The sequence below is a fragment of the Ranitomeya variabilis genome, chromosome 1 (assembly GCF_051348905.1).
Source record: "Ranitomeya variabilis isolate aRanVar5 chromosome 1, aRanVar5.hap1, whole genome shotgun sequence".
NCBI classification, from domain to species: Eukaryota; Metazoa; Chordata; class Amphibia; order Anura; family Dendrobatidae; genus Ranitomeya; species Ranitomeya variabilis.
The window spans coordinates 1,104,263,868-1,104,283,109 of NC_135232.1; the positions used below are offsets into that span (position 1 = coordinate 1,104,263,868).

The window sequence follows — 19,242 nt, forward strand, 5'->3', positions numbered from 1 at the left end:
TTGACAGCCAACTCCCCGCTGCCTAATTGCAGGGAGCTGGCTGTCAATCAGCATGACATCGGCAGTCAACAGAGGAGCTCAGAAGAGGAAGAGCTGCTCTGTTGACGTGGAGCAGCAGAATTGCCAGCAGATGCGGTCTATAATAAATCTGTGCCAGCACCAGACAGAACAAGCAGGTAGTTAGCAACTACCTGCCTGTTAGTTTTTAGACCCATAGTAAAAAAAAAAAATAGTCCTGGATAAACCTCTTTAGTGAAACTTTGTAGTAATTTTTTGTGGGAAAAGAACACACCATTTTTGACTGTCTATTCATCATTTTACCTAACAAATGAGACTAAGTTTACTGAAAGTCTAGAAACCAGAGGTAAATGAATCAGTTCAAAGATAATTGAGTTCATCTCGAATAAAAAAAAATAAAGGTTTGCAGAAATATTATTTTTTTTGTAATTCACTTTTTGTTCAAAAGTACTGGCAAAGGAGAAAAAAATGAAAAAAAAAGTCATACTAGATACCTTTTCCGGTCCTTCACCTCCTCCTGACAGCTCCTCTCCAAGGCCTCCTAGTTCTAGTCTGTTTCCACAGTCACAGCAGGTCTTGAGTCTTCTTCACAGGTCCCATCAGGTTCTCGGCATCTCCAGCACTGACTAGTACGTGTGACGTCACAACGTGTCATGTAATGCCCAAGGACTACTCAGTACAAGAGAATGAAGAAAGAAGCGGAAAAGGCCATCACCTGCCATGAAGATCCGACGTTGCCGGAGCCGGATGGAGCCAATCATGGAGAGATGGAGAGATGAGAGTAGGATTTTTTTTTATTTTTCAACCTCCTTCCCAAACATTTTAATCACACAAAGTGAATTTGAACTTTTTATAAAGTTCAAGGCAAATTGAACCAACTGGCTCAACTCTTAGTATTGACCGATTGGTGATCTCTTGACCAAACTTCTCCAATTTTGCACAAATACATATTTTTGTAATTCCATTGAGAATCCTCTATTTACGGACTGCCCTATAAAATCATTTTCTCTTCGTCATTCATCTCCTTTTCAGAAGAGTTATGAAACGTCGCTCTCTGACATTGCTGGTAACGTCCACTTTCATCTCCCCTTGGCTGGGAGCCTGCAGCTTTCCCCCCCCTTGATTCAGCTGTTCATATAAATTGGTGTTGGCTGCTCGGCTATGTGTTCATTGATTTACAAATCTCGGCCAGAGCCATTAGCAGCTCGTGCTGACAAGCTGCGAGCAGTGATGAAGCTTTTCCTGAGTTTCTTAGTCTTTAATATATTCTTTCTTTTCACCTCCTCTTCTCCCCTGACCTGCTATTCAAGAGTCGTGACGTTGAGCCAAGAAATCACTGAATCTTTTCTAACATTACGGAGGATTTTGCCATCTGTAAGTAACCGGAAGATTCTGGGGTGACCGTCGGCAGAACAAAAGAACCTAGCTCCCTAAAACGTTTTTTAATGTCTTTTAAAACAGGGACGGTGTAAAGAATCTTTGCCCACATTGTATCTGGACATCCATGTAAGTATTGAGATTTTGGATCAATACCACAGAGTTGAGTTTGTCATTTTTGCACAGATCATTGTGATGCTCCAATAACTTTCTTAAGGTAGCCCCTTACTAACAAAATTCACGCTAATATTTTTTTTTTTTTAAAGTTGTGATACATTCAACTGCACCAGAATAATGTATTTTACTTTATACTAATTTTCTATTTAAAATATTATATATATATGTAACATAACCTTTCCTTCCTTTGCTTCATAAAGTGGATTTTTAATATATATCTATATGTATATAGATATATATATATATATATATATATATATATAAACATATAACGATATATATATATTATTTTTTTGTGTTAGTGCTTTTTTTTCCTAGTGTTTTACATATTTTTTAAGACAGCATTCTCTAGGTGTATTTTCTTCCCATGTGTTTCTGTATAGGATTAAGAAGAAAAAAAATAAAACATGCTTAATCAAAAAAAAAGAACAAAAAAAGAAATGGAGAGTTTTTCAGAGTTTTTTGCAAACTAAAAAAAAAATTAAAACTTTAAATGGGTATTTGCTATGATAACAACATAGACAGTTGTAGGTGCAGTGCACACTTTATGTTTTAGGGCTTGTGCACACAACCGAATTTCTCGTACATGATTTTCCTGGATAGGACTCATGCCTATAATATTCTATGGGGCTCTGCACATGTCCAATGTGTTTCTCAGACTGAGTGATCTGCGGAAAATACCGGAGACGTGTCCAATTGTAATCTGAGGGTCAGATCCAAATTGGCAATTCGAGTCTATGGGTCCATGAAATAATGGATCGCACTCTGATGACATCTGAGTTTGGTCTGATTTTCATGGACTGTCAGACAAGAAAAGGTTGAAAAACATTTTTTTTTCTCTCCACGTACAAGAAAAACGGATGACACTGGGAACAATTTCTGAGCGAAGTCTGATCAGAATAATCAATCCATTTTCTCGTAAGTGGAAAAAATGTGCAAAAAGTATAATTTGACACCTAATGTGACAATGGTTTGTCCAGTGTTAGTTTAGTTGAAGCCTCTGAAGGGAGAGAACGTGTGACGAGTTATCAAAATAGTTTGTTATTTGTTAAGTCAGACTTGGCTACATCTTTACATTGTGAGTCAGTGGATAAAAAAGCAGTTCAGACAGTCGTCATTGATGAAGGAATGATATCGCACCGAACCAGCTAATTAAAAGAGAAGCTGGAGAACCTGGCAGGTAGAAGATTCGCAGAGCTCCCATCCAATGGTCGCACAATACTTCAATGGTCGTTGGAGCGTTCTGCAGACTTATTTATGTCTACCATGAGTTATGTAATGTGAATAAAAATTATAAGAATGTCTTAATCTTCCATTGTGGTGTAAATTAACTCTCTCCTAGAAAGATAGAAACCAACTCATATAGGTAGAGACTTGTCAATCCTGGACAGTGGGTGGGAACAAGCCACTAGAGACCCACCCGTCCCACGAGGCTCCCATGCAGCTCAGTCACCAGTGGCTCTTAAAGTATATTTTTTGTCAAACATACCTGGGTGAAAACATACAGTCAGTGCCCGTGGATTGGGCAGCATGTATCAGCTGTTAGGTCCCTTTAACTTTTAGGGTAGTTGCTTCCAACTGCAGCTCAGCTCCCACTAAAGTAAATGGGAGTCACAGTACCCAAGATCGTCCACTACACATTGTACAGAGCCACGGCATTCCGGCTCTATACACTGCACTTCTGGTGATTGATGTACCGGACAGCAGCTGATCTGTGGGTGTGATGAGTGTCAGACCTCCATCAATCTGATATCTTTGCACTTGACGACCCTGTTAAGGGATTGTGCAAAAGCCCCTTTAAAACATCATATCTTTTTTTTTTCTGTCATCCCATCTGTGCCAAGATTTCCAGCTGTCTGTAAATTCCTGGTCCGTCATTTCTTCTAGCCTCTAGAAAAAAATTACATGTCCCTGATATTTTCTTAAGATGTAAGAGCTTGTATGGATCATTATTGATGTTACAGTGCACTGGACGCTGCTGACGTGTTAGTAATAGCAGCTGAGCTGGAAAAGTGTAACACATTATCTTTTCCATCCATTATGGTTTTTTTTATGAAAAAGTCATCTGTCTGTTGTTTTCAGACAAAGTTGTCTAGAAAAATGAAGGCACAGGTTGTCAGCCCTGATCTGTGCTGTGCTTTGCACAATAATAATAATAATAATAATCTTTATTTCTATAGCGCCAACATGTTTCGCAGCGCTTTACAGTTTAACAGTTTCAAACACAACAGTCATAGGTAACAATGTTAACAATACAGTAATAAAGCAGAATTAAATAAAATACGACGCCCCTGCTCGTGAGAGCTTACAATCTACAATAAGGTGGGGAGATACAAAGTACAGGTGTGTATTTACAATGATGTATTTACAATGATGGTCCAGCCATCTTCAGGGGGTGGGGGGTAGATGAGATAGTGAGTGGGCTACACACACACACAAACATAAAATGAGTTTGATTAGGGAACGTGATAGGCCACTCTGAACAAATGTGTTTTGAGGGAGCGCCTAAAACTATGCAAATTGTGGATGGTTCTAATATCTTGGGGTAGAGCATTCCAGAGGATTGGCGCAGCACGGGAGAAGTCTTGGAGTCGTGAATGGGAAGTACGGATTAGTGCAGAGGTTAGTCGAAAGTCGTTTGCAGAGCGCAGTGGTCGGCTAGGCCGATAGACAGAAATGAGGGAGGAGATGTAAGGGGGTGCCGCACTGTGAAGAGCTTTGTGGGTGAGAACAAGTACTTTGAATTGTATCCTGTAATGAATGGGCAGCCAGTGTAATGACTGGCGAAGAGCTGACACGTCCGAGTAACGATTAGCTAGATGGACGACCCTGGCTGCCGCATTAAGGATAGACTGGAGAGGGGAAAGTCACGTGAGGGGGAGGCCAATTAATATGGAGTTGCAGTAGTCCAGACGGGAGTGGATTAGGGCGACAGTGAGAGTTTTTGTTGTCTCCATGGTGAGAAAAGGGCGGATTCTAGAGATGTTCTTTAGGTGTAAGCGGCACGAGCGGGCAAGAGATTGTATGTGGGAGGTGAAGGAGAGATCGGAGTCAAACATGACACCCAGACAGCGTGCCTGCTGCCGGGGTGTTATTATGGTGCCAACCACAGAGAGGGAAATGTCAGATTTAGCGAGGTTAGTAGAAGGCGGGAGCAGAAGAAGTTCAGTTTTGGAGAGGTTGAGTTTCAGATAGAGAGCGGACATGATGTCAGAGACTGCGGACAGACAGTTAGTGGTGTTCTGTAGTACAGCGGGGGTAAGGTCAGGGGCTGACATGTATAGTTGTGTGTCATCAGCATAAAGATGGTACTGAAAACCAAATCTGCTGATGATCTGTCCAATTGGGGCCGTGTAGAGGGAGAAGAGAAGGGGGCCAAGGACTGAGCCCTGAGGTACCCCGACAGTGAGAGGAAGAGGAGATGAAGTGGAGCCGGAGAACAGAACACTGAAGGAGCGTTCAGAAAGATAGGAAGAGAACCAGGAGAGAGCAGTGTCCTTGATGCCTAGTGACTGGAGCCTAGAGAGTAGGACAGGGTGGTCAACAGTGTCGAAAGCTGCAGAAAGATCGAGGAGAATGAGCAGCGAGTGGTCACCGTTACATTTTGCTGTCAGAAGGTCATTGGTCACCTTGATGAGTGCAGTTTCTGTCGAATGTAGGGGGCGGAATCCAGACTGTGAAGGGTCTAGGAGGGAATGAGTGGAGAGGTAACGAGTAAGACGGGAGTAGACTAGGCGCTCCAGGAGTTTTGAGATGAAGGGGAGATTGGAGACCGGTCTGTAGTTGTTTGTGCATGATGGGTCAAGGGTGGTTTTTTTTAGTAATGGAGTAATGATAGAGTGTTTGAAGGAGGAGGGAAAAATGCCAGAGGAAAGGGAGAGATTAAAAATTGTAGTTAGGTGAGTTGTGACGACTGGAGAGAGAGACAATCACTAATCTATTTTCCCAATGGCAGATAAGTCAGCTGCAGAGCGATTTTTAGATGGAAAAGTAAGGAAACACGGACCTTACTGTGATCGGAAGACCTGGACTGATCGCCGTTCTCCCGATCTGAGCTAACTGCTTCATATATGCCTATGTGTTGTGCACCTGTCTCAGCTCCAAGGCTGGGCTCTGCTCCCTTCACCTATAGCCGATGCCCTTTACTGTGCTCCACATTGGGTTTCACAAATCACCTTGGAAATTTTAGTGACATTATCACCCAAAGCCTTTTAAGACCAACTTGGATATACATGTATGTCTGATTATTATGTAAAACTTATGTTTCTCCCCTTTTACCCTTGAGTTTGTCCCACCCCTTTACTCACCTCAGCTGATATCCCCTCATAAAACACCTGTTTCCTTCTACAATCTACATTTGCCCATTTGCTTCTTGATTCACCCTTCATCTGCTGTAAGCATTAAGAACTCCTCTCCAGAGACTGCCCATATTACTGTCACTACAGCAAAATAGTATATGTTCTCCATAATCAAGTTTACTTCTTCATTTCTGCTGTCCATTCTTCTATTTATCGTTTGCTGTTTAACCCTTTGTCTGCTGAAAGCTTTACGAACTTTCCTTTGGACTGGTTCACACTAAAAATTGACTGCTATTCCTGGGGTGGTTATATGTCTTCAGTTCCTGCGCTTTTCTACACCACTGGCTCTAAGTCAACTGGTGTGTCCTGTTCCACTCATTTGCCTACTTTCCTAGTCCTTGCTTTTCAATGTGCCATCCAGCAAGTCCAGCCTGATGTGCAACAGCCTTCAGTTCATATGTTCACCCTGACCTGTGGCTTAGTGAATTCACCTCCCCAGGTGAGTTCTAACACTATGAAGCAGTTTGCTCAGGTCAACAGACCCTAAAATCACGTTGGGTCTTCCGATCAAAGTATGGTCATTTTTTTTACGAGTGTGTGAAAGTGGCCTTAACCTGTTGGCTCTTTTATCTTCCTGCTATTTTTCCCAACCAAGCACAAGAACTATCATTTCTAATTGAGAAGGAAATAAGTTGCTGCCAGTCCAGATACATCTAGTGCCAGCTTATATCTACTGAGCATGGATCAGGCATGTTGAAGCTCTACAGATACCCAATGACTTTTCTCCTCAACATGGCTTAGCAGTAGTGATTAACGAGTGTGTTCATTACTCAGGTTTTCCAATCATGCTCGGGTGTTCTTCAAGTATTTTGGACGTGCTCGGAGATTTAGTTTGTGTCGCTGAAGCTGCATGATTTGCGGCTGGTAGACAACCTGAACACATGTGTGGGTTGCCTGTTTGCTAGGGAATCCCCACATGTATTCAGGCTGTTTAGCAGCCACAAATCATGCAGCTGCGGCGACACAAACTAAATCTCCGAGCACGCCCAAAATACTCGGAGAACACCCGAGCATGCTCGGAAATCTCGAGTAACGAGCATACTCGTTCATCACTGCTTAGCGGACATGCCAGAGAGTTTGACTGATTTTAGCATTTTCTGTAAGGCCCCTTCTACTCACAAAGAAACCAAAGTAAGAAGATTTCTAGCATTAAATAATATTTTCAAAGCATTTTTGACTGATTGAGTAAATATGTCATAGATAAATATAATTTTGAATGACAACATTGAATTGTTGTGTTCCAGAATTCTTGTGTCATGACAAAACTGCGCTCTTTCATCTCCGCTCCTTACTGTGGAAGATTTCCAAGAGTCACCGCCTTAAAGAAGAAAGTGAGAAATCTATACACTATCATGAACACAGTCTGCAAGCGAGTATGTTGTTTTTTTCGTATATTTAGGCATTTACGTTGTTTATGTACTTTTTTTGTACACCGTCAAAACTGGGAAGTGTGTTTGCTGAAGAATTTACAACTTGAGAATTTTTCTAGAATTCACTACTTGAGCCACAAAGAATGTGGTGCTAAGATCTAACGGGTCGATAGGTGGGAATAAAACTCAGAGATTAGAACTACTCCAACTAAAAAAAATAATATATAATAAGTATTTAAAAAAAAAACATTGTCAACTAAAAAAATAAAGGAAAAAAATAACATTATAAATAATTGCTATAAATGTCAGAATTGCTGTTTTTTGGTCACAAAAAGTTGTATGTACCCAAAATGTTGCTACATAAAGTACGACTTGCCCCAGCAAAAAAAATCCTTCACATAGAAAAATAGTTATGGATGTGGAGTATAAATACACTTTTTTTTTTTTCAAGTAGTAAACCGTAAAAGAAACTATAGAAATTTGGCGTGGTTGTGCTGACTTGTCACATAAACTTAATTTATCATAAAAAATGCACAGAGAATGTCGTAGAACTGAAATTCCACCAAAACAGTCAGAATTGGTCTTTTTTTTTATTATGCTAACGCAAATATTATATCAGAAATTCAGAGGAGCCATTAAAAGCACAACTGACCCTGCAAAAAACCCGCCTTATCCGAGCTCTGATTGCCGCAGCTTAACCCTTTAGATGCCGCTATCATCATTGACAACAGCATCTAAGGGATTAACTCCTTTGACCCTTATATATTACACCTCGTCAATCAGGTTCCACTGATCAGCTCTCTCCCAGTCGTGAGACAATATCCAACAATAAGCAGCCGGAACACAATATTTTTTTCTTCAATACTTCTTTATATTCTATAGAAAAGTACCAACATGGATGTTGTCCTCCAATGCTCATAAATAATGAATGGAGCACAATGCTTAAGGAAGGGGTTGGTCCCCGAACAGGTGCTGATGTCTTAATGCAGCGTCTCTTCTATACACGGCCAAAATGGAGCCTTGAACATCTCATCTAAATAAACTGATTTTACCCTGGTGGGAATAGTGATGGATTTCTTTTTCATTATTTATAAGGACTGGAGAATGAGATGTAGATATATTTTCTATACAATATAAAGAATCTGCATCTAAGTGGAAAGAAAGGAGGAGAGCTACAGGCAGGAAGATTGGGAAAATTACAAAACACTTTTTCTATTCTTAAGTATTGCAGTTTACTGTTCAAGTCATCACTTTTTCATCATCAAAAAAAAAATGGGAAAAAGAATAGCCTAAAAAATGTTACTTTTAGAAAAAAAAAAGGAAATCGCCCCTCTTTTCCCATCCAATAAGTAAAAAATCTAAAAAAAAAAATGATAAATTTCGGACTATCTCGAATGCTGAAAATCATAGAAAAGTCACTTTTCTTCTAAATTGAAAAGAATCTAAAAAGTGATTTGTCTTAACAACAATTTGTCAGCTTTTTTTTTCCTATGTAATCTGACAGCAGAATGATGAAGGTGCTGAGACCCTGATTCCAACTGTATATCTCTTACTAGCCTGTGTTTTGCTGTTTCATTAAAATCAGTGTTTTATCAGCAGGGGATTATCACTACAGGACTAGGTGTCTCATGCCATGTAGTCCTCCTGCTCTTTATAGCCCCGCCCCTGTCACTGATTGGCAGCTTTCTGTCAATATATAACACAGAAAGCTGACAATCACTGGTGTGGGCGGGGTTATACAGGGCTCAGCATTCAGAGAACTGCTAGATCTGCAACAATGATTGTATCACAACTGCTACATCCAGGAAACTAAGTGACACATCACAGGAATCAGGGTCTCTGCCCTTATATAAAAAAAAAACCTGATGGCGGATTTCCTTTAAAGGCTGACCTAAAGCTAATTTAAGAGTTGTTATTATTTGAAAGTAGTAAAACCAAAACTATGGTCATTTTGTATTGCTTTAATCATACTGACCCATGAAATAAAGTTAATATAAGATATTTACTCTACAGTGACCATAAAAACAAAACCTGAAAAACAATGGTGGAATTTAATTTTTTCTTTATTTTTCTCCCATAAAAGGAATTTTTGGCTACGGCATCAAGTGACTTAAGAGGTTAATATAACAATGTTTACAAATTAGTAGATCGGGATCCCATCCATGGAGGATACTCTGTTGTTGCTCTGTATTTCCGAAGGAAGGATCCTTAGAGATGTTATATTTACAGAGAGTTTTGCATTTTAATTTGCAAAATCATTGTAGCGAAAACTTCTAACCCCTTCCCGACATGTGACGGTATAGTACGTCACATGTCGGGACCCCCGCTTTGATGTGCGCTCCGGCGGTGAGCGCACATCAAAGTCGCGACATGTCAGCTGTTTTTTACAGCTGACATGTGCGCGCAATAGCGGCGGGTGAAATCGCGATCACCCGCCGCTATTAACTAGTTAAATGCCGCTGTCAAACTCAGACAGCGGCATTTAACTACCGCATCCGGCCGTGCGGCCGGATATGAGCGCATCGCCGACCCCCGTCACATGATCGGGGGTCGGCGATGTGTCAGGAAGGTAACCATAGAGGTCCTTGAGACCTCTATGGTTACTGATTGCCGGTGGCTGTGAGCGCCCCCCTGTGGTCGGCGCTCACAGCACACCTGCAAATCTGCTGTGTAGCAGCGATCTTATGATCACTGCTGCATAGCAGAGCCGATCGGGCTGTGCCTGCTTCTAGCCTCCCATGGAGGCTATAGAAGCATGGCAAAAGTAAAAAAAAAAAGTTTTTAAAAATGTGAAAAAAATAAAAAAAATATAAAAGTTTAAATCACCCCCCTTTCGCCCCAATCAAAATAAATCAATAAAAAAAAAACCCAACCTACACATATTTGGTATCGCCGCGTTCAGAATCGCCCGATCTATCAATAAAAAAAAAGAATTAACCTGATCGCTAAATGGCGTAATGAGAAAAAAATTCGAAACGCCAGATTTACGTTTTTTTGGTCGCCACGACATTGCATTAAAATGCAATAACGGGCGATCAAAAGAACGTATCTACACCAAAATGCTATCATTAAAAACGCCAGCTCGGCACGCAAAAAATAAGCCCTCACCTGACCCCAGATCACGAAAAATGGAGACGCTACGAGTATCGGAAAATGGCGCAATTTTGTTTTGTTTTGTTTTTTGCAAAGTTTGGAATTTTTTTTCACCACTTAGGTGAAAAATAACCTAGTCATGTTAGGTGTCTATAAACTCGTAGTGACCTGGAGAATCATAATGGCAGGTCAGTTTTAGCATTTAGTGAACCTAGCAAAATAGGCAAGCAAAAAACAAGTGTGGGATTGCACTTTTTTTGCAATTTCACTGCACTTGGAATTTTTTTCCCGTTTTCTAGTACACGACATGCTAAAACCAATGATGTCGTTCAAAAGTACAACTCGTCCCGCAAAAAATAAGCCCTCACATGGCCAAATTGACGGAAAAATAAAAAAGTTATGGCTCTGGGAAGGAGGGTAGCGAAAAACGAAAATGGAAAAACGGAAAAAGCTCCGGGGGTGAAGGGGTTAAACAGAAAAATGTTTCCGGAGACCGTAGAGGACTTCTTAATGAATAATACACAGAGTCCCTTGTCAGGGAGATGTTATTCACTCATTGTTATATTATGAAGTTAGAGGTTATCAAAGCAACATACTCTGACCCATCAAAGATTTTGTGTCAAGCATTTAGGCCGTTCCCACATTTTTCTGTAAGTTTTTTTCTGGAAAAGAAGAAATGTTCTTCAGGGCCCCAATGAAAAATCTTGAATATTTTCATACCTAGCTAAATGATTTGATTTACCGGTATAACTATAACATCAGCTGACAGTCATTTCGATGAATAAAGAGGGCCATCAAAAAGGTCAAAAAAGAGAAAAAATCCTCATCTCAGTGCTCACCTCTATGGTTGCCACCACTGCTCACTGTCCCCACCCAGTCCTTAGTTCCTCTTCTTACCACCACAACCAGCTGAAACCCTGGGCTTCTTCATGCTAGTGGAGCTTCTGTCTGCGGCCAGGCCCAGCTTGTTCCTACATATGTCCGGGAACACCTCAAACATGGTCGCTGCAGTAAGTCCCAGTGTAACAGAAAGAGACCCAAGGTTTCAGTGCCCGGTGGTGGTAAGAGTTACCGAGGACCGGACAGGGAATTTTAAGCACTGGGGGGCAAGCAGAGTGGTGAGGTGAGTAATAGTTGTTTGATTTTTTTTCTACATCTTACGTTTATAATGTTGAGAAGTCTGGTGAGACTCAAAAGAATAGTACGGGTCAATCACTTTGCACCAAATTAATTTACTGCAAATCAAATTTCCAGGTAAATTACGATCAATTTTGCCAATATGAATCTTGACAGATTCAATTATCTCCAGTCAAGAACACTGCACATAGCTATACTCTACATGGAACTTCCAGACACAGAATATGTTTTCCTACTTTTCTTCTTGACCTTTCACCAAATTTTTCATGTTGAATTGTTGAACTGTACAGACAAGGCAGGGTGGGAGAAAACCACTTTTGTTTGTTTTTAATTTTGCAAAGATATTAGCCATCAAAGTATTGGCACATAATGAGTTAGCGTCTCTTCAGTCCAATTGGGTGTGTTCAGTGGGGGCGTGCACATCTTTTCCAAGTGGGGTTAATAGATAGCAAATCATACAGGGAGAAGTACACACCCCCAAGGAACTTACGGTACCCACTTGGTCTTAATTAGAGTAAGGTGACAAATAATTTTATTGATAAAATCGCTGAAACAGACATGTGAAATTAATGACAGACAAAAATGTTTTGTTCCGCTCTGCAGCCACTATAACGTCGTCTGTCCATTATATGAAAAATTTGGTGAAAGGTCCTCTTTGAGATCTCAAGATGACCTGATTTAAAAAGAATCTTGATGTTGTCATGCAATGTTGGGATATATGCATTTATTAGTGGCCCTTAAGTGGTTGTGATGTGAGTTGCAGAGTGTTGAGGCTTTTGCATCTATGTTGAGATAATGTACAGAGTTAGCATTGTGAGAAACGTAATCCTTGATGAATTTCGTGGATAGGAGAGACTGGCCCTGCACTCAGGATTAGAGATGAGCAATCTCAAGCTATAAAGTTCGGGGTTCATACCGGACACTAGGTGTCCGGTGCTGAGCTCCGAACACAGACTTCTCTCGGAAGCCCTTTGTACTGTTCAGAGTTCCAGGAGAAAATAGAGAGATCATTTTACAGCAGGAAAGTTCAGGTCCACATTAACTTCTGTTGGGTTAGGGTTCTAGTTCATATTCGGGTAGAGCACTGCTACCTGAACCGAACTTTGGCCTAAAGTTTGGTCGAACCCAAACATCCACGTGTCCACTCATCCCTACTCATCCCTGTTTTGGCAGACCAGGCACATCCATGTTTTGCACGGTTGTCCATTCGTCTATGTACAACTAAAACTTTGCAAAGTAAAAATAGGTGATCACGATAAGTTTCTACAGCCATACCCACAATGGGAAAAAAATACTGTCTGTCATTGTTTTTTTCATATGATTCTGCTTGAGAATATTCAAATTTAAATTATGAGAAAATGGAGATTTTAACAAAATTTGCGTAAGGGTAAGGGAAGACATGTATCTATTTTTTCCTGAAACTTGGAAAAAAATAAAGACCGGAGCTTTAGAACCCTTTGGGGAATAAACATATGCTGTACATTCATCCTTTTTTTTTTAACTGTGTAATTGAGTTGATAACTTAGTATGAAAGAAGCCTTAGAAAGCCTCAAATATATTAGGACATATGGACATTGGGGAAGAAGGCTCCCATTTACTCTTGTCAGATGTTTTTATTCTCAATTCTATTTTATTATTGCGAGTATTTCATCATGATTACGAGCAAAGATAAGAATGGAAATAGCCCTCAATAAATGTCATAAATAATGAGTAGTCACATTATCTATACAATTATAAATTAATTTACCATGTAATGAGTAGATAATATTATTTTTCTCTATTCTGCAGGACTTGGTCTTCTTCGTTGACGACTGTGATGCTCTTGAACACTTACCGTCTACTACTATTCCTCCAACCCAATTTGATTCACGATAAAGCATGAGATTCTGTACCTCTCTACGGCGAAAGTTTGGAGATTATCTGATATAGACAAAAAATGTTGTGCTATTAGAATTCCTATCTAATAACTGTACTGGCGTAATCATGTTCCTCCAGGTGTAAGCTTCGTTCTTCCAACACAATGTAATCCACCTCAACGGTAAGCGGTAGAAGGGTAGGCACAATAATTCTTATTATTGCTCTTATTATCAAAGAGGAGATCAACATTTTTATTCAATTTCTGTATCTGGTATTGCAGTTTATCTCCATCTTTTACTCAATCAAGTCACTTTGAACCCAATGGTGATGACCATGTGGACAGTGCTGGTCCACAATGTGTTGGATTCTCTAGTCCACCCTGACGGACAACCTCGAAAGAAAGTCAATGATTTTGTAGCTTGTATAAAAGTTGCAATTTTTTTTTGCAGTATTTTATGAAAGTGGTAGATTTAACAGTGGTCCAATACATTTATTATAATCGAAGCCAGAAATTGCTGTAAAGTAAAGCAGAAATCTACTCTAGTTCAGAGCTGGAGTACATTTTTTTATTCTGACGCACCAATGCATGCACCAAATACATGAGGAGGCATTCTTCTTAAAATGAATTTATCGAATCTTACTCCAGCAAACTTTTGGCCAAGTTTAATGAATAGAACATAAATCTTTATGAATCTCCCCTCCCCATTGTGATTGTTGATGATTGTAGGAAGGCATAACATTCTTAGACATAACTTTAGAAGCCTTTTTTTTGAGAGAGCTTAATTAAGGGATACCATGACTGGCTTATAGCCCCAGCCCCCTGAGGAAGCCAGTAATGGCGAAACTTGTTCGGATGGCTATATGTTGTTAGGCAGCACTAGGGAAATCTGTGTATATCTTAGCAAACTATTTATCTGATAAACCAATTCTAATCGATGAACTGCAGTCATAGGGAAGATAGCACAGATGGAGCAATGTAATCAGATTGATTAATTAATTATACAGGTCCTAGAGATTGAATATCATAGAAATAACACAGACCAACTGATGTAATTTTAAATTTACATACCACTTTTTAGTTTAACAATAAAAGTAACACTTTAATGTATCCCTTAATTAGGGTCTATTTACCCATTGGGTAATTTGATAATACCTACATATTCATTCCTAAAGGAATAATTTCCTGCTGATCAGTTTCATCTTTGGTTGGAGATCAGATTAACCATAGAAAAGCCAATATATTTTTCCTATTGCTTCATACTTTTAAGGTTAAAGAAGACACAAGTCCATCAAGTTTAACATAAAACCTAATATGTGGATCATCTAGTGTGGAAGGTAAAAACCTCATGAGGCAGACGCTAATTGCCCCATATTAGAGGAAAAATTCCTTTCCGACTCCACATCTGGAAATCAGACTAGTCTCCTGAATCAACATCCCATCACAGAATCCAGAATCCTTAACCCGTAATATTATAGAGTCTTCCAAATTGAAATTGCAACACCAAAATGGAAAAGTTGTGTAATTACAAAAACACAGGGTTGATAGACATGTTAATGATCTGCACATGAGGGAAAAAATGTAAACAAAGTTGTTAAAACATCGCGATTTATTCAGTATCAAATTTGAGGCCACAAATACAAATTCCCACACTTACAGCCTTTGCTACTATCAGTGAGGTTATTAATGGTTGTTTGAACAATGTTCTGCCACGTTGAATGTACTTGGGCAGGGAAATTATCAAGATCAGCTGCTGGCAGCTCCCTTTGCAATTGTCGACCAATGATGTCACACATGTAGTTGATGGGAGACAGGTCTGAAGACACTGAAGGCCATGGAAGTATCCTTAGTCCATGCAAGCTGCTCACAGTAGTACAAACAACATGCGACCTGGCCTTGTTGTGATGAAAAATGGCTCCTGAAACACTTTTGAGAAATGTCTGTACTAATTCCAAGACTGATATAATGGCAAGCTGTTAATGTTCATGAAATGAAGACTTGAGAGGTGCAACCCCAGGAGCAGGACTGGTGGGATGTTCCTTTGTGAAGGCCTCTTCATGGCATTGCCCATGTGGTTTCCAGACCAATTTCTGACTATTATTGCATCTGAGACAAACATGGGACTCATAACTGAAGAGGTTAGACATTCATCCCAGTCTCCTTTGCCGTTTTACTCTGCACCATTATAGTTTTTGAAAGTGGCGGTGTGAGGTCAGTAGAACACCTGTAACTGGATGTCTGGTGCAAACACCTGCAGATGATATGTGAAGATATAGTTTTATGCCTTAGGCTTGGCATATCAATTGCAATACAGAAAGGATCAATGAACGAGTGGTTGGCCATTTCTCCAAAGTGACACAGGAACCATTTCTCGACACAACTCTAGGTCACATGTTGCTTGGGCTACTGTGAACAGCCTGCATGGCCTAAACCTGCTTCCATGGCCTGCAGCACCTCTGGTCTTGTCTCCCATCAAACATCTGGGAGATGTTTTGAAAATGGTGATTCCATTTTTTCATCATTTGCTTACCATTACCATGTTGGTTGATCTTGTGATTTCTATAATTTTATAACTTGGTGTTCGATGTTGAGGAGTGAAATTATCGAGAAAGGTATCCTCCTTGAATTTGTTTAGTGAATTAACCATCATATCATGTTGTGGTGGAGCGTTCCTTAGTCTCACTGCTCGTAATGGCTCCACAGAGGAGGATTCTGCCGCAGCCAGTTGTCTTACAGCCATCCACAGGACAGTAAGACGGAAGAGGTTGGAAATGACTGAACTCAGACACTCAGATATTTCTTTCTATATTTTGCAGTTTTAATTGCAGTGTGAGGCATTTTATAAGAGCAAATGAAAGGAGATTAATGGAGGAACTGTTGAGATATTTCCAAATGTTTGAGCATTTTCTGTGTTCTGTAGGACAATTTAGGTCCTTTATCCTCTCTCTGTCAATGAATGTCTTGGCGTGTGGCCCGGTCTTGGCTAGGATAGTAAAACTTATTTTCCGTAAATCTCAAAATGCCATGAATTTTAAAGAGTAACGTACAGCATATCAGTCTCGTAGGCACATATATCTATATATCTAAAGAGATATTCTGTTACGTTATTTTTTTTTTATTGCTTTCTATTCTAATAGGGAAAAATGTACCTAAATAAAAAAGTAAAAATTTTACTTATGTTCCTGTTTAAAAAGTTGTCCTTCTTTCCACATTACATGTACATGTGTATATTGAGCTTATTGACAAATTATACATAAGACTAGTTTCTAATTTGCATGTGAAATGACATCTTGAATTGGTAGGGTCATTAAAGAGGATCTTTCACTTACTAAAAAAATGAATAAAATCCTGGGCTCCCCTGACACGGAGCAGTATGTGAAATCTCTGCTTGTAGGGCAAATAGGTGTTTCTTCACAGTCCTCTCTGGGGACATGCTCTTTCACCCCTCCCAACCAGATGCTCCAATCACAGTTCTGCAGCTGATATAGCAGTCTCAGATGCCGCTGATCTGTGATTGGCAGCTTTTGGAAAGGAGGCGTGAAAGCGCACGTCCCACAGAAGATTCTGAAGAAATGCCTACTTGCTCTACAAGCAGAGATTTCACATACTGCACTCCAAAAGATTCAAATGTGAATATCTCTGCAATGGAATAATATTGCACCAGAGCGTCAGAGTCAGGGGAGGTCCGTAATTTATATATATAACTCTTTTTTTTTTGCGTGACAGGTCCTATTTAAACAATCCTCTGAATTATAATTGATATAGCTATTAACATTTTTGGTGTAATAATGAATTATTATGGAGACTTGATTATACAACATAGTACACTTTAGATAAACGTCTATTGAATGTACAGTCATGGCCGAAAGTGAGCACCTTAAAAAAAATGAATAACAAACGAAGAAAAAACAATGCTTTTTCATCACACAAACAAGGGTAAAACGCAGGATACACGTGGGCCAAAATGTTATGTAAAATGTTCCCCAAAAAGCTTCAACTATATCCATAAAAAAAGGAAGTCCTCACTCAGGTCCGTCATCTGTTAACGGAAGTATAGGGAGCGTCCACATTACTGGTAGCACAAAGTCTCCGAAAAAGCAAAATGGCTTCTCACCCGCCAAATGAAATACAGAGAATTATTTGCTCCAAAATCCAAATGCTCCCCTCCCTTCTGAGCCCCAGTGTGCCTAAACTACATTTAGCGCCCACCTGTTTGCCATTTCTGTAGCGATTAAAGCCGATTTATGGGTGCATGTCTCTGCAGCGCCCCAGAGTCCTGGTCGTTGCAGTAATGTCATTCTTCCACCAGGGGGAGTGATAATACATTTGATGGCAATAAAGGAGATCTTCCTACCAGGTATCACAAACCATACACCACACTTCACTCTCCAGACCACCAGGGGGAGCCTTGCTCTTATCTACTAGGGTACTCCTCACAGAAGGGTAAAACTGGTGGGCTGGATAGAAAGTTAGTCAGAAGCTGACTGGGCTTTGCCCAGGAAACACCTGTCAGGCAGACAGGGGGAAAGGAGGAACATCGGAGCTGCAGACAGAGGGTCCCTTGCAGGGGTGGGATCCTGTCAGAGGCCTAGCAAGACAGAAAGACACGGAGCTGCGCCTGCCACATGTGCAGCAGCATCCTAAGAAAGGACACGAAGAGAATCGTGTTGTAGAGGGTGAGAAACGAAGTCATAGCACAAGGAGATAACACCAGAAGGAGTTCTGTCCTGTAAAGGCTGCCTCCTTCTGAGGCGCGTAGCCGGTGGCCGGAACACCGAGGGAGCAACCGTCTCCAAGCCTTGCTCCAGGGACTGGCAGGACAGTCAATTCCAAGTTGGCTGCCCGACCTTAATACCTAAAAAGACACGGTGGCAACTTGTGGGGGTCGGGGCGTCTCTAGGGTCCCTATAAACAAGCCTTAAGCCATCAGTCATACGGATTTGTCCTATCCATACTATCTGGGGTACAGAGAGGAAGAAATAACATCTAGAACATCTACAAGAGTTGTGAGGACCTTACTGAGAAGCTCAGCAGGGAGGTACTACAACACACAGGCACTAGAGGAAGGCTACTGATTTCCACCTGGATAAGGGGACTCTGGATTTGCCTTCAGACCGGCTGGACTCTGCCTATCCTGTGGTCTGTACCCTAGACTGTGGATGCTGAAGTGTTCAGTAAAAGGTAAAGAGACTGCAACCTTGTGTCCTTGTTATTCCCTGCGCCTTACATCATCCACCATCACCATCTACACTTCTAGGAAGCCCTGGGGTTACACTTCACCTGTGGGAAGGTATACCATCTAGCTGCCATTACATCACCCCAGCGGACACCTAAGCAGCGTCGGTCCCCCTGACCGAATACCACGGTGGCTGTTATGACCCCAATGGCGAGGGTCTCAGAGGTACGTGGAAGTCTGCAGAATACAAAAATCCAGCTCATAGGGCAGTGGTAACTGGGTTGACCATATATCTACTCCTAACGCCAACACTAGAAGTAGCCGGGGATCATTCCTACGTTGATTCTAGATGACACGCTCCAGCCGGAGAATCTAGCTACCCCTAGTAGAGGAAAACAAAAGACCTTTCTTGCCTCCAGAGAAGGGGACCCCAAAGCTGGATAGAAGCCCCCCACAAATAATAACGGTGAAGTAAGAGGAAATGACAAACACAGAAATGAACCAGGTTTAGCACAGAGAGGCCCGCTTACTGATAGCAGAATAAAGAAAGGTAACTTATATGGTCAACAAAAACCCTATCAAAATCCACACTGGAAATTCAAGAACCCCCGAACCGTCTAACGGTCCGGGGGGAGAACACCAGCCCCCTAGAGCTTCCAGCAAAGGTCAGGATATAGATTT

The 19,242-nt window shown here is 40.8% G+C and overlaps 1 protein-coding gene across 1 annotated transcript; it reads left to right on the top strand.

Moving 5' to 3' along the window:
• Positions 1-1,176: 1,176 nt before the first annotated feature.
• CYTL1 (cytokine like 1) lies at positions 1,177-16,564 on the top strand. Its single transcript, XM_077280131.1, has 4 exons — positions 1,177-1,392; positions 1,480-1,524; positions 7,175-7,303; positions 13,319-16,564. Exons 1-4 carry the CDS (start codon positions 1,180-1,182, stop codon positions 13,403-13,405), a joined length of 474 nt encoding a protein of 157 aa, XP_077136246.1. The 5' UTR covers positions 1,177-1,179; the 3' UTR covers positions 13,406-16,564.
• Positions 16,565-19,242: the final 2,678 nt, after the last annotated feature.

Bases quoted from the DNA above. Each gene is read 5' to 3' on its own strand.
- CYTL1 (XM_077280131.1), top strand. From the start codon at position 1,180: ATGTGTTCATTGATTTACAAATCTCGGCCAGAGCCATTAGCAGCTCGT. The intron at 1,393-1,479 runs GTAAGTAACCGG...CTTTTAAAACAG, and splicing joins TACGGAGGATTTTGCCATCT to GGACGGTGTAAAGAATCTTT. The intron at 7,304-13,318 runs GTATGTTGTTTT...TCTATTCTGCAG, and splicing joins TGAACACAGTCTGCAAGCGA to GACTTGGTCTTCTTCGTTGA.